The 22,376-nt window shown below is 44.5% G+C and overlaps 3 protein-coding genes across 3 annotated transcripts in view; 1 reads left to right on the plus strand and 2 right to left on the minus strand.

Annotated features, from left to right (window-relative positions):
* Positions 1–1,038: 1,038 nt before the first annotated feature.
* LOC120955508 (protein PPP1R35 homolog) lies at positions 1,039–3,819 on the minus strand. The gene is made up of 2 exons (XM_040376423.2): positions 2,828–3,819; positions 1,039–2,762 (listed from the first exon to the last, which is right to left on the minus strand). The coding sequence occupies exons 1-2, from the start codon at positions 3,212–3,214 to the stop codon at positions 2,454–2,456; spliced, it is 696 nt and encodes a 231-aa protein (XP_040232357.2). The 5' UTR covers positions 3,215–3,819; the 3' UTR covers positions 1,039–2,453.
* A 3,234-nt stretch (positions 3,820–7,053) lies between these two features.
* The window catches only part of LOC120960108 (6-phosphofructo-2-kinase/fructose-2,6-bisphosphatase-like), a 71,970-nt gene continuing 56,647 nt past the window's right edge, over positions 7,054–22,376 (plus strand). The window contains exon 1 of the mRNA XM_040384061.2: positions 7,054–7,916. Within this exon, the coding sequence (XP_040239995.2) occupies positions 7,808–7,916 (109 nt within the window). The 5' untranslated portion in view covers positions 7,054–7,807. The remainder of the gene's footprint in view (positions 7,917–22,376) is intronic.
* The window catches only part of LOC120960109 (alpha-N-acetylgalactosaminidase), a 49,744-nt gene continuing 42,090 nt past the window's right edge, over positions 14,723–22,376 (minus strand). The window contains exons 3-7 of the mRNA XM_049609208.1: positions 16,843–17,287; positions 16,590–16,751; positions 16,313–16,510; positions 16,063–16,227; positions 14,723–15,983 (exon numbers count right to left, since the gene is read on the minus strand). Coding sequence (XP_049465165.1) covers positions 15,825–15,983; positions 16,063–16,227; positions 16,313–16,510; positions 16,590–16,751; positions 16,843–17,287 — 1,129 coding nt within the window. The 3' untranslated portion in view covers positions 14,723–15,824. The remainder of the gene's footprint in view (positions 15,984–16,062; positions 16,228–16,312; positions 16,511–16,589; positions 16,752–16,842; positions 17,288–22,376) is intronic.

Below are 22,376 nucleotides of genomic sequence, written 5' to 3' on the forward strand. Positions count from 1 at the left end.
GTTCGGTCGTGGAATGCCGATTGCATATAGGTAGCATTTACTTTTAACGTTACCTCCCCAGCTTGGGGAGAGAGAGATAGGCACCTATATTGGAAACAAACAAGAAAAAAAGCACAAAGTGTGTAGTGTACCAGGGCGAGTTAGCAGACAGGGGACAGAGGATTGAAGAATGTAATTTTACATTTTATTTTACATTCGGTAACCCTAATCCATTCCGATCAATAGGGAATAATCGTTCAATTCCTTCCACTCTCATACACCCGGAAATTCCCGGTCCCCTCCACACTACTTCCTCATCTCCCTGCCGGGATGCTTGTTGATTATGGATTGAAAGATTTTGTGTGCGTGATTCCGTTTGATTCATGTTTTTATTTTTATTTTTTTGCAACACTCTTTATCCTTTTCTCTATACCATGCAATCAACATTAATAAGAGATAATTATAAAAAAGCACACACAAATATATACATACATGTTCTCTATAGCAAAAGCTATAGGAAGTTGCAAAGCCGAAGGCAAAAATCGCAACGCAGTTTGCATCAGTTTAAAGGGAAATCCATTCAGGGGACGAGAAACCCCGCACATAATTAAATGATTGAAATACTATGAAAGCATTAAAAAAACAGAAAATAATAGATTACTAATTAAAGAAAAAAAAGCATTACACAAAAAAATTACAGAATCTTACTAGAAAATGTGAAGCCAGAAAAAAAACTTTTAAAAAGCACACTGCAAATGTGCAAAAACACAACAAAAAATGAACCGTGTCTGACATGGAGCAACAAAAAAAAAAAGAATTATTATTAATAAGAGAGGGAAACCTATTTCCCAAATGGAAAGCAAATCAAGCTTTAGGAAGTTAGTTTATTCAACCATTCTTAGGGCTTGTGGTTCGGGAGGAAAGATTACGGTACAGGTTTTGCGTGCGCACGACACGGATTTATCTTCTTTTAGCAAACGCACAGCACAACTGGTAACAGTTTTTGTTGATTATGCTTTTAGTTATTGTTAGTTTCTCATACAAAAAAGTATCATGACGTAGGGAAGTGTGTGGGCCGACGGACGGTCCTCACACTGTCTCGTTGTTTTTACCTTTCATTTATTACTTGCTACTTTAATTGCATTAATTTTATAGTTTTACAGTTTTCTTTTCTTCATTCTTCCAACAAAGAAGATAAACGTTTATTTTTGTTTTCTTTACAATTAATTTCTGCTGGATTTAATGTTCTCAATAAAATGTGTGGTTAGTGTTGTAATTTTGGTTTTATCATTTTTGTTTCCCGCTCTCTCTCTTTATCTAGTACCTGCTGTGTGTATTGAGCTTTTTGTTTATATCATTTTTGTATCATTTTTAGTGCACGTGTGTGGGCCCCGTTGGAGAATGAAATAATGTCTAAAACGAAGCAATTCGCGAAGCACACAATTTACGGTGAGATCAAGAGAAGCGGAGCGATCATTGAGAAATCTAAACTTGCAATTTAAAATACTTTACTCCAAAAAACGTAACGGAATGTTAACGTAGCGAGCGAACCGGGTTGCGGAAGTGAAACGTATGTGTATTAATGATGATAGAATGATAGAAAACCTTTGTCGTATGTCTCCCACGTTAAAAAAAAACATAAAATATAACCAGAAAGACTCGAACGATGTGCTAAAATCGGAATCAATCGGTAATCGGACAAAGAGAATCGGGTTTTGGGTTGGGCAAGCAGGGAAGCTCAGTTCCCGTTATTCTTCCTCAACCCCGGGAAAAAATGAAGCTAAGTGATGAAACTAACGGCAATTGCATGTGACTGTGAACAACTCAAGGTTAAGATAGGAAGGTGCGCATTGTTTGTTTTATTCGATAACACAATTCGAATTACGTGTACGTGTATACTGATTGTTTCTTTTGTTTCTTCCCTTATTTTTGATTCCTTAAAGTAACTTTCTCTTCTACATTTAAGCCTTCCAGCAGCTGCTAGTACTTGCAAGTACCTATGTTGGTATGTGTGTGTTTTATATTAAGCCAAAAAAATGGCCTTTTAATTTATCTGTAGACGGTGGAGAAAAGACAGTGATGGCAAAACCGTACGAAACATAGAACAGCTGTGATGAGAGTGATGATGGTGAGGCAATGGTGTGTCGAGAATATATTGAAGGTGTAAGGAAGAGGAATAGTTCAAACTTAATGCAAGTAAGAGATACTAAATCATGCTAACAATACTTCAAAATAGAAAATAAAAAAAAACACCCAACACACGGTAGCACCGCTGAATGTATCTTAGCGCTCTCCGTCGGTCGCCTAATGGTGAACAAGACGATGCGGATAATTCGTACATGTTTGTATTGCAACAATTACGGTTCCACAAATGTTCGTTTCCGTGGAAACAAACCCTCCCCCAATCAATTCAATAAATGCTCATAAAAAGAGAAAACCCCCCTTGCGATCATGTGTTGCCTACCTCACCCTGCTCAGTGCTCCTCCATGATCCGCATCACGTACTCGATGTTGTGGAAGTTGTTCCACGAGTCACCGGCAGCGACGCGGCCCAGCTGGGCGGTCGGAATGTGCGGCACAAAGTGAAACGTAAACGGCGGTATCGGGCGCAGATAGTCGCTCAGCACCGGTTCCGGGTCTTTTTTGTCCTTGAACACGTACCGGGCCTTGGCGTCACCGAGCCGGCTGCGGGTGGTCGGCACCAGCACCGTGTCGTTCACGTTCACCGGTGCCAGCTTCTTAAACACGACCTGATCGTACAGATGGTTCAGATGTTTCGTGACCTACAGGGAACGGGAAAGCGTATTAGGCAACAGTTCCGTGAGTTTGGGGCATGATTTTCCCTTACCATAGCATTTACGCGCTTTTTACTGCTCGGGGTCAGCTGGCCGATGCTGTTAATCGAGGGAGCTTCCATCTTCTGGACCGTCTCGATCCGTTTACTAAGACCGAGCGTTGTGTGCAGTTCCGGTTGTTTGTATTTCGTAGCACCAGCACCGGAAGTCGCAGCCGAAGCTCCTGCTCCGGCGGAAGTTGTAGCCGACGGAGCTTGCAGTTTTGTGGATGGTCGGGTGGAAGATACAGGTACGGACGGTTTTAGGATTGATTTAGCCGGCGGTGGTGGTAGCACATTTTCACCAGCAGATGATTTCAGCACGTTTGCGGTCGTTTTCGATACGGGAACGTCCACGTTGTTGAGGTACTGCTTCCGTTTTCCATGCTTATTTTTCCCCATTTTTTGGGCCGGTAGGGTTTTGGGATTGTGCGAGTAGTGTGGGAAATTGTGTTTGGATGGGTTTTGTTGTTGTTTGGGTTGGGGCTTTTGACAGCCTGATGAAATGTCAAACCCCTGGAGGGGAACTGTTGTAAGGCTTTGGAGGGCAAAAAGCGCGCGCGTTTTTTTTTTTTGAATAGGGTAGAACGTTGCCGGTTACAAAGCGAAATAATGTTACTAATTTTTATATATAAAGTTGAGGAAAATTAGGTTTGCAAAACTCTGCACACATTTTACTGACTAGAAAAGCAAACTTTGAAACAATCGCCAAAACTACCAATATCGAGCAAGAAACACTACAAATGTTATCTTAAGGACATTGCTAATTCAATTTTATTCGTTGGCAAGTAGTGGTGGGTCATATGATTCATTTCACGACCCGACCCGGTGTCGGGTGGGAGTCAGTCGGATTCGATTCCGGCACGTAGGTGCAGTGGGTGCGTCAGGTCGGAATCAAATCCAATGCGCGGGTGAAACTAGTTCGGGTCGGGTAATGAAACTTCCTTGACTCGACCCGAACCGAACTCGCTGCACCAACGGGTCAGAGTCGCTTATATATTCTTTTCTTATATTATATAGTCTGAATTTGGCAGCGGTAATCGCTACTGCGGGCGCGCGGGCGTGTGTGCAGAAAAATCAATTTTTGTTTTATTCTAACGCATGCGGTTTCAAACTGTCACCCGCTGCGGGTGTCAAATTCCATACATTTTCAGAAAACGCACGCACGCCCGCATCAGCGATTACCGCTGCCTTAGTGATGGGTAAAGTTGGCAAAAATCCGGAGTCGACTCCGATCCGATACAATAAATTCGGAATCGACTCCGGAGGTAGGTCCACGCTGCAATATCCGGAGTCGTTCAGAATCGTCCGAAATGGCCCGGAGTCGTCCGGAGTCGCCCGGAGTCGGAGTCGTCCGGAGTCACCCCGAGTCGTCCGGAGTCATCCGGAGTCGTTCGGAGTCGTCCGGAGTCGGAGTCGTCCGGAGCCTTAGTCGTCCGGAGTCGTCTGGAGTCACCCGGGGTCGTTCGGAGTCGGATTCGTCAGGAGTCGTTCGGAATCCGATCAACTCCGAACCGATTTCGAAGGACTCCGGACGACTCCGGACGACTCTGGACGACTCCGAACGACTCCGAACGACTCCGGACGACTCCGGGCGACTCCGAACGACTCCGTATGACTCCGGAAGACTACCAACGACTCCGGAAGACTCCCAACGACTCCTTACGACTCCGGACGACTCCGGACGACTCCGGACGACTCCGGGCGACTCCGACTCCCGGCGGATCTAGTGGTTCCATTTTACCGGAGTCGGAATCAGAATAACAATAGTCGGAGTCGGATCGGAGTCGTGGGTGCGCTTTTTACAGCACATCACTAGTCTGAATCGGCTCCAAAATGTTGTTGCACAATTTGCTCCGGACACATAATCAGAATTGACATTAGAATTGGAGTTAGCTCGTGAATGAGAATCAGTTCTTGAATTAAAATAAGAAGTTTCAGAAACGAAAAATTTGGTTTCTTTGCAGCTCTCAATACGCTGAACCATTGGACCCAAACTTATATTCTTATGGAGATGCCGAAACCGACTCCGATTTCGAAGCTGATTTTGGAGCCGATTCAGATTCCAAAATCGAATCCGGAAACGGATTCCGGAGCTAATATCAGGAATCAATTCCAGACAACTTCGAAGCTACCTGGAATCGATTCCGACGAAAACTTCATTTTCCCCATCACTAGTATTAGTATTCACTAGTAATTGAATTCATATCGGTCCTAGAACTGATATTGAGCTGATACCATCAGTGTAACTATTTCTGTACTCATTCTGGTTTTGTAATTGATCCTGAAGCGATACTGTTCCTGGTAATGGTTTCCAATACTAGTCATGTAATAATTTCTGAACTCCTACCGGTTTTGTAACTGATCCTAGTCCATACCGTACCTGGAGCGTTTCGCCATCCATGCAGGGGGGGCTAGAATTGACTGCTTATTTCTGAAACTGGCCCTTTTTTCTAGTGCAAACACTTAGCTTGGATCTATCTCGCAGATGGCATGAATCGGGAACCTGTCCTGGTTCCCGGATGTTTGTATTCAGTTGTTTCTTGTCATATGTGTATGTATTAGTTACCTTTTAGCCTTGCTTTAGTTTTCAAAGACTTTGAGTCTTTATGTCGGGAAACCCAGCTCATTACCGTCCGTTGACGCCGTTTGTTTCTATCATGGAAATATTCCTTTGAGTCACTAGCATTTGAACACTATTTGTTTGCCTTTTTTTGCTTTGTACTGAAAATGAAAAGAAAAGTTATTAAAACAGGACCCGTTGTATCACGATCACAGCTCAGCAGAAAGACACGGAAACCCCAGCATGCGCCGTCAGCCGCGCACAATACAAAATTCACGCATCAGCGCGCGATCGACCTCTACCTCTCGTGTTCTAATGCGCTCTTCGGACGGCCTCCGGTCTCGGCCAACCCCTAAAGGCACATTTACTTACTGCGATCTGTGCCGCGCAAAGAGGAACCTTCAGGCGTACTCTCGCACACCGTCGTTGGTACGCGTTTGTCGCGCGTCTCTCCCCCCAAGCGCCACACACATCTTCACACAGCTCTCTAAATGGGAGCAAAGTCGAACTCGTTCATCTCTGCCGGATCCCGCCGCATTTGATTTGTGCGCTCGGTGCGAGTCGGTCAAGAATTATTTTTAAATATATCCTTCGTGAAGGCGGGGTGAAGCGGACTGTGCGCGAACTGTCCAACCAAAGCCATACATTCAATTCAGTCGTAAAAGTACAGTGCAAGTGTGCAACTTTCTCTAGAGTGCGATTGAACACGGGGCCATTGTGCGAAAACAACTAATTTCCAGCTGGAGCGGTTGCCAAGGTGACAGCGCCGGGTTGCTGCAAGAAGGTGTGCGCGTCGTGTGCTGTGTGCTAACCCTATATACTAAGCAAACCTAAAACGATTCTAAGCTGGCTTTAACACACCGACAGCGGTGTGGCGGCTCGGAAGTAGCAACAACCTTACCATCCTTCCATCGCATCCGTGGCCAGAACTGTTTCGATCTGAGGAAGCTAATCGAACACACCTCTTCCGATCATTTCAGCGAAGAAGGGGGGAAGACAACTGAAAGGAAAGAGAAAAAGGGCAGGCTGTAGTAAAGTGCTTCGAAAGTAAGGTTAAGGTCAGTCTTAATATAGGGCGCTAATCTTGTGCGAGATTGAGCGAAACAAACAAACCGGCTTGCATGTGTTGACTGTGGGCGCGCGCTCGGGTAATCGAAATATTCCGTCGAAAAGGAGAATCCCCTTCGTACGTGTACGTGTCGGTGCGTTATCAGCCATAACAGCTGGCTGTGTGTGCGTGTTTGTGTGTGTTTGCCCTTCCAATCGACACACGGCAGTGTGTGCTCTTTGCACGTGAAGGTAAAGAAGAGACACCGCATTGTTTGGGCCGGCGCCACCAGTTCGCATCCAAGCTTCGATTGATCGAGAAGCCCCAGCCAGCAGCAGCATCTCCACTGAATCTCGGCCGCGGTTTTCTGCGTAGAAGAACGAAAACAATAACAGTTTAATAACCTTCCCAACGGTCAACGACAACGCGCGGAACAGCTTTTTTTTTTGTTTGCTTGGTGTAGAATTGCGGAACACACTACCGCGCGCGCGTGTGTGATAGAGTGAGCGCGCAAAACTAGCCTTTGCCAGTGCCGAGCGAAAGAGACACCGCGCGAGAGCAAGTGCGAGTGATAGAAAAGGAGAGAGTGCGTGTTAGTGTTTTCGCCTACTAGAGCGGAGAGCGCGCCGGAGTCTGTCCACTGTACAGTGCACACGCTGAATGCAATCGTGTATGGTGCGCCTGCCCGTCCGGTGCGGAAACAAACAGAGAGGACAGCTCCTTCTTCTTTCTATATCCCCGCGTGAATCGATCTCACAGGCTGCAGGTGTGCAAGTGCATTTGCAACACTGCAACGGTGGTGCATATTGAGCTGGAATATAAACAACAAAGAGAGTGTGTGAGAGAGCAAAAGCGATCCAATCCTGTAGGATTTGTTGTTCTTCTTTGTCGGGGGAGAAGAAAATAGTTCCTAAAAAACACACACGCACAAACAACAAATTCCATTCTCAGTAGGCTGGTGTTTTGTTGTCGGGTCGCTTCTCAGGATATATCCTTCACTACGGCCAAGCGAGTGCATTTGTTTGGCTATCACAGCTGGTCAAAGAAAAGTGCGAACAGGAAGTGAAAATATCTGGCCCTAATCAAGGTTTTCTCTAAAACTCAGCGAAAAGCGCCCCAAAACAGTGAACGTCCTTGAAGCGCCACTCGGTCTCTGTGTGTTTGTCTGTTTGTGCCTGTTTCCGGCTGTGACACCAGTGAAGGTGAGAAGGCGAACAAAACAGTGAAGGTATTGCCGAGCACCCAAACAGCAGTAGCAGCAACAATAAACAGGAAGTGTCTAGCTGGTGGTTTTCTTCCATTACCCTCCGGAACTTGTTGCAGTAGTGTTTGGCCCTTTAAATTAGCTTAATCGATTAGAACATCGACACCAGTGCAGCGAGATATGGCGCCGATTGCGACCACAAACGAGCCGAAAATGGCACAAGGCGGCGAGGAAACTCTCACGCGCCACGCGGATGCAAATCAGCGCTACTACCCGTCGTCCACCAACCGTAAGTTGACCTGACCTGCCTTCCAGCCCTATCTGGCCCTGGTCTGTCCAACCTCCCCATCGCATAAACGCATAACACAGCATGTAACACTTCTAACTATCCTTGAGATTGCTTTATTTTTAGAAAAGTGGTCTCCTATGATCCAACGAAATTGACCCGTGCTTTTGCAACACGTGATCGAGATTTGTCATGAGTTTGTGTCACATGAAAGAAGCATTTTTACATATGGTATGGACATTCTTGAAAATGATGCAAATGATGAAACAAATGAAACGGACTTTCGAAGGGTTTCGCTGCGCACACTTTTGCTAACACTTTGGTCCGGTTTGTTTGAAAGTTCTCATCAACATTAATTTCAGCCGGAGATTAGATTATTCTGGGCCTTGGGATTGGGTTGACGTACGCAAGAGCATGGGGCAGCGAGTGTTACATGAGCTGCTCAGGAGTCTTTGGCAGTTTGTTTGCCTACTGGCAAGGAAACTTTCCACTGTTATTGTAGGGTTTTGACCGTAAATAGCAAACGAGTAAATGAGCCCCGGGACGGATTTAGTTCCTGTTGCAGTACTAAGAAGCGGTTAAAGGTGGACCACAAAATGTCATGTTGTCTTGGATGTTTATGATCTCTCTGATCATGTTGTCAAAATATCATGGCTGATCATAATCTCTCTTTTCACTAACACTAATAATGAGTACACCTTTACAATCCTTATCATTCCCACTTTTAGATAATTTTTAGAGAGCCCGTCATCTAACTTATAATACAATCAAAAGCACTAAACACTTGTTAAACACAATATGGGCTAAATTACAATGACTATGAACAATGCAATATATAGCAGGGCTTGGCAAAGTCCGGCTCGCGAGCTAAAGCTATTTGACCCGTGTGACCCTTTTTCTGGGATATTCTTAGATCAAAAACTTTAGAATGTTATGTGTCTAATTTCATTGTAGACATTTTTCCATCGATTTTTTTATATGCTTTTGAGCAAAAAGTTGCATTTTTATCTTGCCAATTTACTCCGTTAATGCTTGCTTGTAATTTGTCAAATCTTTTTAAAAGGAAACTGGACTGCACTATTATTCAATACAAATTTCATGGCCAATTCCTGGATTATCTGGACATCTTGTAGATTGTACTGTTCCAGCAAATTCTTATTGTCCATCCAAGTTTTACAATTATTGAGGAAAGCAAATTTACGTTTTATACGGCGAAAAAGCAAAAAAAAAAAATGTATATATTTTGTATTTTTGTAATTAACGCTCAACAAGCTCTCCCATACGACAGTTGATTAAAAAAGCCAAAAAACTGTTTTTTTTCACCAAACATTGGACTGTTATCTAAAAATGAGTATAAGTGTAAAATGAATGTTTTCGCCCTGAAAACTGGCCCACAGGGAATTGAATTTCTTCAATTCGTTCCGTTGCTTGAAAAGTTTGCCGATCTCTGAAGCAGTGAAGTTTGCATTACAGGGTTTTTTCATGAGTTCTCATAGCTGTGGGACACTTTATTGACTGTTTCTTTCGTGATATGAGCTTAATGTAATGGGAATTGGACTCTATAGCAACCTTGTTGAACCAATCCATTAGGAATTAGATTAGAGTCCAATTTTTCTCTTCTGATCAGAAAGAGTCAAGAAAGTGTCCCACAACTATGAGAACCCCTGGAAAACCCTTTAGAATAGACCCCAGAATTTGGAGTGTTACATCAGACGATTTCGTGCATTTAACATAATTCTTGATTCAAAGTACTCAAGTGGTTTACGACGTCACTAACATCGTTAAAACCATGTAAAAACCACATTTAGGTGACGTAAAGCATCTCAATTTGTCTATCCAACCAGTATTATCAAGTTGACTGACTGACCTAATTAGGGGTGGAAATACCTGATCTCAGGAGGGCATCGGTCATTGGTAGAACAATGTGTTGTTTACGTAGTTTCCGGTTTTACGATCGTAGGTTAATGGGGTTTTTTTTTACTACGATATAATCTCAAGACAATTTACAGTGTTCTGACGTTGCAAAAGATTCTAAGTTGGTATGTTTATCCCATTTACTGTCTATTATCAAGTACAAATTGCACACACACACACACACACACAAACTCACACACACATGCTCAATAATAAATCAACCACACGCAACCAGCTCATTGTTGACATATGAAACCTTTACTCCTCCCATCCCAATTAATCTTGATTGTTTGCGGTACACTAAATTGTCTTATCAGTAAAAATCGTTCGCCAGATAGTCCCGTCATCTTATTCTGATGGGGCTGCTAATTTATGGACTTGCTTTTCAATGCCAACTCGCGAGCGTTTGTACCCTTCTGGAATCGAACACGCTCCGTGGAATGTTCGAGCTGGATGCGGATGAGCTTCCAAACATTTGGGTCAGTACAGAACCACCGCAGCCCGAGGTGCCAGAACGTCCTGGCTGGACCCGGCCCGGTTGGCATAACACTTTAATCGACCGAAATTGAAACTCATCGCACCGGGAGGTCATTTTAATCAAGCTGGCCTGGCAGTCGTCCGCATCTTCTTACATCTTGAGCCGATCCCATTTCGGTCGCCAACCAGTCTCGGCTCACACACTCCAAGGAGTGGAGTAAGAGCAGTGTCCGTCTGTTATGGCGAGAGCATGCAAACTCTAAAATGAGAACAACAATTTGATGCCCGCCGAAAGCGTTTCTTTGGGACAGTTTTTTCACCTTTTGTCACCAAAAATATGTTTTCCGTGTTATGACTTCAACCACGCGCACACTTTTACGTCACGATTATTGGGGGCCACTCCTTCTTTTGTGTCGTGTATTGTTTGAGCTTTGAACCACCGCAGATATACAACCTCACAGAACATTTACGTCAGTGATGGGAAAGTGAAAAAATAACAATATTTCACACCTTCCCTGTGTCTTTCTACACGCTCAAGTTGCACTCATTTGCTAAATATAAATTAATTTGTTTGCTTACGCTCTTCCAACACACACCACACCAAGCACGGGGTGTGTTTAATCAAATGCCGTGTTTGTTTCGTCGCAGTGACTTTGAGCATTCTTTTTGAAAAGAAAAGAAATAATTTTGGGTACTTTATCACAGCACAAAAGTAACTTGATCTAAATGGGTAGCTTACGCGATCGCACTAATTGTTGATGGGAGGAGGGTTTTTATTTTCGACAAACCATCCCTTCCCCCGCACGCAACAAGCAACTCGGGGAGTAAACAAACACGTTTATCGTTCGTTTGACAACATCGTCCCATGAGTAAACCGGCAGCCCCCAGCAGGCCCGCTCAGGGGGAAATTTGTCGTAGATAATCAAACCGGTATCTCTAGGGGGCTTGCGCTCGACAACACAATTCTTTGATGGGCGAATGAAAATGGACGCGATCGCTGTTGCTAATTGCATTATGAAATTAATACGATCACTTGATCGGCTGAGTCTTGCAAAGTGCAACGGCATCACACAGCGGTAGGTGTCGTTGAACAGGCATTTGGGTTATTGTAAATAAAAGTGTTTGTGGCTGAAAAATGCTGGTTAAAATTGAAATTAAATTGAATAACTAAAATCAGTATTTATACATTTTTTTATATCGCTATACAAACATTGAAAATAAATAAAAATGTATTACAAGCCATACCAAACATCGATCGTCATGCTACTCCTTATTAAGGGTTAACCATTCGGCCTTCCCTTTCTGCGTATGTGGGTTGTGTTTAGCTTAGCAACAATGTTGTTGCCGTTGCCTGCTGGAGGGAAAAACAAACCGCAATCGCGCTCCACATGACAACACAGTTGAATAACTTTTATCACACCGCTCGGCAGGATGATAACGGGTTGTTGTGGTTTGGAAAAACACCTGGCTGTGATTTCGCAACACCACACCCTCCTGGGGCTGAAGGGGGCTCGTCTCGATCGCCTAGAACTTTATGCAACGGTAATCAATCACAGCGCGCGTTTGCCTTGCCACTTAGTGTGCAAGGTGGATTGTTTTCGCCTTGACGCGTTCTAGAAGAGACAGACGCTGCTGGTCTCAGTCGCTGAAGTTACGCGGGTTGTTTTTTTTTAGCTTTCGCTTCTACTCAAACAGAAACTAAAGCGTGACAAGCGACTGATGCGAAGGTGATAATTACATCTTCTGGATAGCCGTGCTCTTGGTTTTGTTTGATGGATCGTGATTGTATAATTGGGAAATAGGGACAAGAAACAGTCATTAATGAGTTAATAAATAAATAAATAAATTAACATCAAAGGAAAGTTCTAAATAAGGAAATAACAATATATTGAATACGCTTGATAATTTATCCCTCTGTGAGCTTGAGTGTTTGTAAGTTACACAGGCAAAATCGACAAATTTGAATTAAAAAATCCTCAGACGAAGGAGAACTTTAAATTAATAAAATCAATGAAATAAAAAACAGTGTTTACCATACCTAAACCTTTAATAGAATATTAAAAAAACAGATAATCAGAGCATGCAAATCTTCTTGCATTCGCACCTAATCACCTGTCATCAGCCTTTATCGGTCAACCAGATCTGGTCGTATGTAAACAAAGTTTTCCTATTGCAATCTGAACCGATCGGTCAACGCTGTCAGGGTGAAACCTTTTCTTAATGGTTGTCATTTCTGCCCTCGCTATTTGTACAGTGAATGTAATCAAAGGCTTCAAAAGCACGTGTTGCAGGCATACGTCCTACCTCCAGAAAGCTCCAGGGCTAGAGGTACCGTAGATAAGCAAGCGTGGAAGTGTTGAAAGTAAGCAAATAAAGACACTGTACACCCAACACACAGCAGAGAGTTCGTATGGAACCAGAACTTAAATTCCGAACGAAACATGGTTTCAATTTCCAAACTTTGCTCTACTTGAGCTTTGTAAACAATGTCCCAAACACGCTCCACCAATTGCCCTCTGGAACAGAACGGACCTGGGCACGCTTTCCCGATCGCCACGAGCCTTCCCTTCACGAGGAAGTTGTGCGCCATAGTAAACCATCGGCCGGTTGAACTTTGGAACCGAGAGCGAGAACTTGGGTGTGTGTGCGCGCGCGCGGGCCACACTCCCCGGGGTACAGCATCCGCGAGCGTGTGATGGAGACGGACGACGGCGGGGTCAGCTGATTAAATAAACATTACTCTCGGGTGCATATTGGACCCGCTCCGAGCAGCTTGGTCATTGGAGGGTGTGCTTGCCGGTGCAGTTGTGCATGTCTGGAGTTCAATAGATGGACTTTGGCTACGGTTTAGTTGTGAGGAGGGAGGGGAGTGTTGTCCACGACGCAAAGGCTTACAGTGATCGCGATATGTTCTATCGAGCTGTGATAGATATCAGGGAGAACTTGTTTTGCCTGCCTTTGCATTTTTTGTATTGTAAGAGCAGTCTGTTTAATTGCATAAATGCTTCATAAAGACGTGAGACATATTAGTAAACTTCGTGTTGCTATATTCTTCTTCTTTGGCTCAACAACCGTTGTCGGTCAAGGCCTGCCTTTACCTCTTGTGGGTTTGGCTTTCAGTGACTAATTGATTTCCCCCCATAGCAGGATAGTCAATCCTACGTATGGCGGCACGGTCTATTTGGGGCTTGAACCCATGACGGGCATGTTGTTAAGTCGTACGAGTTGACGACTGTACTACGACCGGCCGTGTTGCTATATATCGGGTTTAAAAAACGACATTTTGTACAACTCTAGCCTTTCATTTAAATTTAGAGACAAATCAGAACATAAATTTCCATTACTGAAAGTACTCAAGGTATTCAAGGATATTAATAGAGAATTCATCATCGTCTTCAATTTTTGAGTAGGTCAACATAATCTTTGTTCTTGTAAGTTTTGTTTGTTTGTTTTTTTTACAGTAGAATGCGGCGAATTCTATGCCTTAAAGTGTTTTTTTTTTTCTACTACAAAAGAGTCTGTATCTCTACCAATGTTATAAACTCCATAAAACTCATAGGATATGTAGCACATTAAATATGTTTTGTAATGAAAAATAGAAACTGCCTTGGTAGTATGTAAAAAAGTTTTTAATTTCTTAGCAATTAAAAATAAATAGCCTAACCATTAGTCGCTTAAGTTCTTCTGTTCTTTGTTCTATACAAGATTTTTTCTTCCCGTGGAGGGAGCAAATATTAATAGCTTTGTAGGTACCAGCACGTTTAGCGAATCGAATTTCGCTTAAATTCAATTTAATATTATTAATTTTCTTGTATGGAATTCGTTTTATGCTTGATGTTCGGGACCTTGTTCCTATTCTATATTTGAAGAGTCTCGTTTATCTAGGTTATACTGTAATTTTGATCATCTTGGTTTTGCGTTGTATGATGTTCAATGGTTGATCATGTAAGATTAGTTTGTTTATTTATATTGAACTCTTTTTCTTTATTCTCACTTTTTATGATATATTTTTTGAAATATGAAACTTCAGGTATGATATGAGTTATTAACCATGTGTAATATAATTGTTATTATTATTAAAGTTAAATATGTAATATTAAAATACCCTCTAGAACTTATCGCAAATGATCCAATAATTGAGGCATTGGTTCTGAAATCGTCAAACGTTTTGACTGGCATCACGCGACTCATTTTTATCCAAACAAACTGTACTGTGCGCCAACTTATGTAATTGTTCGGTGCTTTAGGATTTTTTTGCTAGAATCAAGTTATAGGCCACTTCTTTCGACCAAAATTATTATTTTTAAAATAAATCTTATTAATAGAAAATCGTACCTTATTTATAAGTTAAAGTTATACAATTTCTCAATATTGTCGTTTGCTTATTAGCTGCCGCTGCTCAAACGTGCATTCTGTGGTTGTCGTTTCGTTTCTGTTTTATTTATTTATTCATTATCTCAAATTGATTTATTCAATAATTGGTTTTGGAAACTATTAAAGAAATAAAAAAAAAACACACACAAGGACATCGTCACCTACTTACTCGTCCCTCTCGGTTACCCTCCCGGGGGAGGCAGACTGTCCCGTATCATAAATTATACAATGTACAAACCTAATCTTATGCGCGTACCAAGATTATACACCACGGATTCTGATGGAAAATCCCTCGCCCTGCACAGTGGACACAGGGCAGGGATTCGGCAAGGAAGACTCCGGTTTGGCTAGCACTAGCCAACCGTGCTGTGGTGGTGGTGTGGGTGTGTTTTACTTTCCCGACAGGGCGCGGGAAGGAAAAATTCTTGTGTTTTATAAAAAAAAACCGTAACGTGTAACGTTATCATATCACTGTGGCGCTTCCACTATACACCCAAAGTGTGCACACCCGGTGCAGGGGGGAAGCATACTCGCTCTACGTACACGGAAGCACACGTTCGTATGAAAAGCACCATTTGGTTTTGTTGGCTGCAGAAGAATCGTGTTGGTTGCTCTTATGCGTCTTCTTCTATAGCTAGTTCACAATCGGATCCTACGCTAATAAACGCCCCGTGTGTTGGTGGTTACTCCTGAAGCAAAAAGGGTGTAACCCTTCTCTCGGTCGTCGGTCTATTGCAGCATTTTGTCTATTCCTTCGTCTGTCAGCGCGAACAGAAGTACACTGTGTATGTGGCTTTAATTATGTTTCTTTTTCCCATCAAAACTGGCACATGATTGTTGTCTTTCTGCTGCTTCTTCCGATAAGCTATCCCTCAAAAAGGGTGTTCCTGTGGTGTGTTTTGCTTACATCACTATCAAATCGCACCATGCTTTTGCATGCTGCTTCAACTTGTTTCTGAAATATCGCCTGATGGATGTGTATGTGTCTGCGTGTACAAATATTTGTATTTTGCTAACGAGCGGGGATCGGTTTATGTTATTCAAATTTCGACATCTACGCCTGGTCTGCTCTACCCTCTCTAACAGCATTAAAAAATGGGGCCTTTTGCTGATGGGATGTGGAGTTACCATTCGGGCTTTAGTGGTTTAGTTAGGATAGCGATAGAAGATTGGATTGTACGGTCTCTTGGAGAAACGCTCCGGCTGAACGTCGGCCCGCAGTATCACCACACCCGATGGGTTCACCTTCACCTTAATCTTGGTCTGGGGGCTCAGCACTCCGTAGTCGACTTCCTCGTACAGGTCCTACAAATACAGGTGGTACGAAGCATTTGTTAGCGTCATGCGTGATTTGGATAGGCGCGATAGGCGATTTGTCTCTTACCTCAACCCTGTAGCCCGTGGGCGAAATGAGGCCCAGCTCGCGCAGGGTCACGGCCACATCCGACGGGGTGCCGTCCGTTCGCCGGTTGACGAAGGCAATCGCGTACGAGTAGTACGTCTGGTAGATCGGTGTGATCGGCCGAGACCAGATCTCGATGCCCTTGTGCTGCAAAAGCGAGATGGATATTGTAGCATAGGTTCGGTTTTACTTCGAAGCAGTCGTTGGCATGCTTAGCCCCATTCCCCCCTACCTTATAGATTCTTCGCCCCTGGATGCCGAGCGGATCTTGATCGACCGCAATAATTTTGCGGTTCTGCAGAATCGCCTTAAACTCGGGCCGGATCGTGCGCAGATCAACGGACATCATCAGCGGTGCAGCCATAATCGCCCAAAGCGCCATCTGTGTTTTGGACTGTTCGTAGCTGAGTCCGAAGTTGCCGATGATCAACTGTATTGACACAAAAGAGCGACAGTAGTTAGTACAGCTTGAGCTTTAGCGGTACTGGTGAGTTGTCTGTGTTCATTACCATGTCCGGATCGTTCCAATGCCCCGGGCCAGCGTTCGGGATGATGGCATCCTGATTGTTGCCGTAGTAATCGATGATGCTCTCCAACGAGGCCCACGAGTCCTGGATGTCGTCATAGTTGCGCCACAGATTGCAGTGCTGAATGATGGACGAGTAGTTGGGCTGTGACGGAGGATGGAGGAGGAGAGATACATAGAGAATTAGCTACTCGTTTCACCTTCTACTGCTTCAACTCTCGTATCGTTCAACCCACATTCATGCCGGCGTAGATCTGGTAAACTGGCCAGCTGCAGGAGTAGATCATCGGCCGCCCGGTGGCATTCAGATTGCGGCCAAACTCCGGATACCCATGGTCCATGTCGATCGGCAGCGAGTAGCACCCGTCCAGCTTGACGTAGTCCACGTCCCAGGAAGCGAACTGGGCGGCATCGTTCGCCGAGAAGCCCAGAATGCCCGGATATCCGGCACACGTGTAGTTACCGTAGTCTTCGTAGATGCCGAACTTAAGGCCCTTGGCGTGGACGTAATTGGCCAGCGCCTTCATGCCACTGGGGAAGCGACGCCGGTCGGCGACCAGCTCACCGCGCGGTCCACGCGACTTCTCCAGCCAGCAGTCGTCCACGTTGATGTACTCGTAGCCGACGGCGGCATATCCTTCGCTCACGACCAGGTCGGCCATCGTACGGAATAGGTGCTCACTGGAGGGGGGGGGGGGGGGAAGAAAAACAGGAAGTATTTAGCATATGTATTACCTATTAAATGTAATCAGTAAAGTGGAACAAAACATGATAATGTATTCAGACATCAGATCAGCGAGACATTGTAATCTATTTCACAATCTCTTATGCCCCTAAGGAGGAGGCTCGAAATAGGCCACCTAACCTTTAATGTCCACCGAGAGAAGGCCTTCCGCCTTGTCAAGCTAATGCTGTCGATTCGTCGGCCCCTTTTCCTATGTGACATTGTACGGCCGTAAAGTCACGCAAAAGTCAAGCCCTCCCACCGCATGCAAAATGTGATCGCGGTTGCGCGTTGCGGCTTCTATAGGCGCCCAACATATGGATGGGTTCGTGTGGCACCGGAATCTTCTAACGATTTCTAAACCCGCCCACGGCAAGCGCTCTGGCACGCTTGAGCGCAAGAACATAAGTCGTTCGTGATTTCCTGGATTCGCGTCCGTTGAATCCCTCTAGGGCAAACGCTGCGCAATGCTATAGGTCAACGCAATTCTTTGCTGTATGCTGTTAGAGTGACCGATTGCTTACCGAGTGTAGAGTGTATGGAGGATACAAAACTCAAGTTACAACGAGACTAAGTACAGTAGGCAACGAAGAATTGATGACCCAGTTTTAATTTAAATGACTCGAGTGATCGAAACAGCACATTGCGTTCCCGGCCTCTTCAGTGCCTGTAGATGACACGAACTTCAAAGAGGACATGATTCCACAAGGGGCTGCTCCCCTTCCTCTAATTCTCTCTCTCTGTTGGAGATTATGGAGGATTAGCAGAAGCACGGTGCGGTGGATTAAACGTATCGCGCGACAAGAAGCGTTTGATCGATCGACACACCACGATAGCACTTAATGCCTTTGGTGATGATCTACACGCGAGAAGTACCCATCATCCCACTTTTGCGCTGTAGATGAGTAGTGCTTAGCTCGAGAGAGAGAGAAGGGAGGCGATATTGTTATATTCAATTTATCTTCGGCACTGCGCGGGTCGTGTAGGTCGTTATCGGGATGGCCTTTCTAGGGATTGGTCGAGCAGGTCTCGCAAAACAATCAATTCAATCGATCGCCGTAGTGTGTCTCCCTAAGTAATGGAGCTTATTGGGCTTTCAACCCCTGGTGTCGCCACCTCGGATGGGATTATGATGAAATGATGAGCAAAAAAACATGGATAAAGTGTGTTTGTCCTTGTTCAAGGAGATTTTACATGTTTTTTTTCTCCCCGTCTTCATCGCATACGAACGTGCCCAACTGATGAAAGGTGGATTATGGTTGCGAGATGCTTGAGGAAGATCTTTTTTTTTTTTTTGGGATGGGTTATCCATTTTTTGGGTCTCTTTTTCCCAGCTCATTTAAAATACCCTTCGGCGATGGGAACGTGATTTAGCAGGGGGAGCTTTGGGTTATAGTTTTAGGCGCCGAACACACTTTGCTGTAGGGGATAGGTTTTTAATTTGTACGGCGCAAAAACAAATTAAAACTGGGCGATCATAAATTAGTAGAAATGTGTTTGAATATACATCCCTCGACCCCGTTGTTTTTCTTTGGATTATTTTTGCTTGTTAGCTCAAGTTTATTGATCAGCTATTGATTTATGGTTGGCACTCGGAGGCCAAGGTCTTCAGTTTTATGATCCCTTGCTTAACGCTAAGGTTGCTTTCAGTTCCGACAAATTTGAATATCCGAAAGCAATCATATATTGGATGTTCTTATAGTGTGCTTCTATAGGCTGATGTAGTCGATACACAAAAGAGACAGAAAATGAAACAGTCATCGACTATGACTCATGTTTTCCCCTCTTGCTGCCAATGTTGGTCAAGCAGCAATTGTAAATGTTCTGTCAACAAGTCGCTTCCTTGCTTGCCAAAGTTTGCGATCTTGATCTAATTTAAATGTGATGTTGGCTCAAGTGTACTTAAACCGCCTGCTCAGCTCTCCGTGTTAAGCACTTTTTAACGGTCCTCCTGCGTGCTTGGGAACGTGTGTAGTGTTTTGTCAACCGCCACAACCCCTCTTGGTAAACTCTCTTCACATACTCTCAACACGCCATCGAGCGAGGAGGAAAGTTTGTTTGGTTTTTTTGCCCTCCTCACCACAAACTGCATACACGATCGAAAGAGCTGGCGCGTGCATAGATTCAGCTGATCGCACAACACTGCTTCAAAGCCACGAAAGATTGTGGGTGTAGATTGTTGCATTCCCTGAAAGAGAGAGGAGGTTGAATGAGGAGAGGAGGTTGCACGGAAACAAGGCGTCAGAAGAGCGGGTGATCGCGCATTTTGGCGATCAAAAGTTGTTAGATTTAATTGACACGCGAGTAGGACGCAAGCAACGGTAGGCACCGTGGAGAAATGGGGCTGGTTGATGGTCCGCGTGCAGCACACGCGCGCGGGAGTCCAATAATTATGCTCATTATGCAAATGAGGGACAATTTCCCAAAGTTTCGTCGCTTAATTCCATCACGACGGGATGTGTGTCGGGGCATGCGCCGCCACAGCATCCGATGAGCATCCCGGTGAATGTCCGAAGGAAGCAATTATCTTCCCTTGCGGAAGCCCACGCGGCCAATCCAATCGGCTGGACGGGGACCGGACATATGCCCTATAAGACGACTGCGTAATCTGCCAACTCTCGCGACAGCTCGAGAACGGTCGTACCCCAGAGTGTGTGTCGCTAGACGAACTCCATTACACAAAAGTCCGTTGCGCAAATGTCGTCCATCATTGAGCCGTATTATGGAATTGGAAAGGACCCGATGGGAAGGGAATTTTCGCCCAGAATACGTCTTGTGCTTCCATGGTTGGCGCGGGAACCAGTCTTCTATGCTTCCAGCAGCGCAGCCAACGCGACAAAATCCGGTGGAAACGTGACCAAGAAGGAGGCTGAACGATCCCCAGCGCGAGCGTTACCTCTCACGATCCAATCTCGATCGATGGCAGTAGAATGCGTGTTGGTAACTAAATTGCTGCATAAGTAGCATTGTCGTGTGTGCGCGTGTTTTGCTTCTTCAAATTCTCATCAACCTCTCCGGCGCCGGCAGTCGTCATCGGAAAGAAGCAGTGCACAAGGGCCAAAGAGGTAATGCTCCTCAAATCGTATAATAATAATTACTTATTGCTTAACAGGCAGCATGCATGCAGACAGAGGGTGAAAGAGAGCGAAAGCAAATGAATTTAAAGGGAATAGTAATTACCGACTGTTACGAAACGACGGTTTAGTTGCTGTAGATTTCCTCTATAGGGAGCCACTTTACAGTGTAGCCCAGTTATTAGTGAGCTTTGTCGTAGTTTCAAGCACTGTCTTGCGGAGCCGACTACTCTGCCAGTTATGATCGGACATTGTATCATAAAAAATCATAAAAATGTTACACATTTAATAGAGAAGTATAAAATCTTCTCTTTGTCTGCTCTTAGCGTTCGGTTGACATAAAATTCACTCTTGCTCCTACTGGCATCTATTGCGATAATCAATTTCGGTGCTTTTGTGGCATGAAGTTGGCTTCATGCACGCTTTTTGGCTTGACAGTTGAGTGATTTTTATGAATGTTGCTAGATTTTGGACCCCACCGGCGAATGTAATTCGAGCAACCAACCAATGCTCTAACTGTGCATCCCTCCGGATACATCGTTTTGTAATGCAAAACAAACTGGTAGACCCAGCCGTGTGTGTTGCCCAATCTTCTTGTTGTTGGGTCAGAATAATTGGACGCCGGACAGCTTTCGCAACTTTTGTGACACTCGAATCCGGCTTACGACACCACACACCGATGTGTGATGGAGGCATCATTTCGGTTTTGCCGGCGAGTGGTGTGGATCTGATTTATTGATCTGGACAAGAAGGAGGGCACACACACACGCACGCGCGCGCGCGGTGGACACGATTCTCATTCCTCATCCTCGTTCCAATGATCCGGGAAGAACGCTTGCGCACCGCGTGTGGCATGCTTTTCGACGCAACCGGAACGTATGCGCAAGAAGTTGTGTTACGTAACAGAGGTGGAAAAGGTCAAACGCTAGGAATGCACAAAACTGGTAATTGTAGAAAGGGGCGAGTAATTCCTTCTAGCGAGCGAATGAAAGATCCCGGAGTCCACCACCACCCCCCCAACAATGGACATTTGTGTGTGTAAAAAAAAAAGATTTCTTTTCGGGATTTACATTTGCTTCCAAAATCGTGCACGAAGCATTAAGTGCTCGCAATTGCATATTCGCATCTTTTTTCTCGACCCCTTCACTTATTGTGTAACAACAATCGATCAATAAAAATAAAATAAATCTACATTTGCCTGAGAGCGCCTGAGGGCTTACATTGACACAAACGTGTAAAGTCTGCCAACTGCAGGAAATCGGTTTAGAAGTTTTTCAACTCCAGAGGCAATTGTGGCGCTTCGTGGGACAGTGTTGCAGCAGGAAGAGGGCTCATAAAGCAACGCAAAATATGAAGCACCCGATGCGCTTGTCGTGACGCGTGTGGCCGTGCTAAATCCGGTAGGCAGTACCCACTCCCGGAATCAAACTGACCTTTGCTTGCAGCCAGGCTGTTGTTGTTGTCGTTGTTGCTGCCCGTTGTGGCAATAAGTCAGGCGAAAGGGAATAGTTATCGAGCGGAAAATGATGGACCACCACACCACGCGCTAGTTGCGCTTCTTTGGTAACGGGCAAAACGATCGATCGTAAGCTGTATGATCGGTTGCCTGCTTTTATCATAAATAATCCATTCCTGGAGCTGGATATTGTTGTAGTGGCAAGTAGGATAAGGCACAAATAAGTATTATGGCGATGAAAGATTGATAGCTATTTAGTGTGATGGATGATCAGTAAATAAATATTACTCTGTTATTTATGCTTAAACGTTGTTTTGTTTGCTTTGGCAATTTCTGATGCATTTGTTAAGCTTTATCTTGGATTGCAATAGCATCAACGGTTAGGCTTTAAATTAAAAACAAATGGGTAAATTGAATTTAAGGTAATGCAATCCACTACAATTGGCACACATTGGAGGAGCAAGCGCGCACACACTTTCACTTTCTTGTCCCCCAAAAAAACCAATGGACCCAATG

Source organism: Anopheles coluzzii, chromosome 3 (genome assembly GCF_943734685.1).
Source record: "Anopheles coluzzii chromosome 3, AcolN3, whole genome shotgun sequence".
In the NCBI taxonomy this organism is placed as follows: Eukaryota; Metazoa; Arthropoda; class Insecta; order Diptera; family Culicidae; genus Anopheles; species Anopheles coluzzii.

Excerpts from the sequence above, each read along its gene's own strand:
- LOC120955508 (XM_040376423.2), bottom strand. The coding sequence starts at position 3,214 with ATGGGGAAAAATAAGCATGGAAAACGGAAGCAGTACCTCAACAACGTG. Across the intron at positions 2,763-2,827 it reads AAAAGCGCGTAAATGCTATG|GTCACGAAACATCTGAACCA; the intron begins GTAAGGGAAAAT and ends CGTTCCCTGTAG.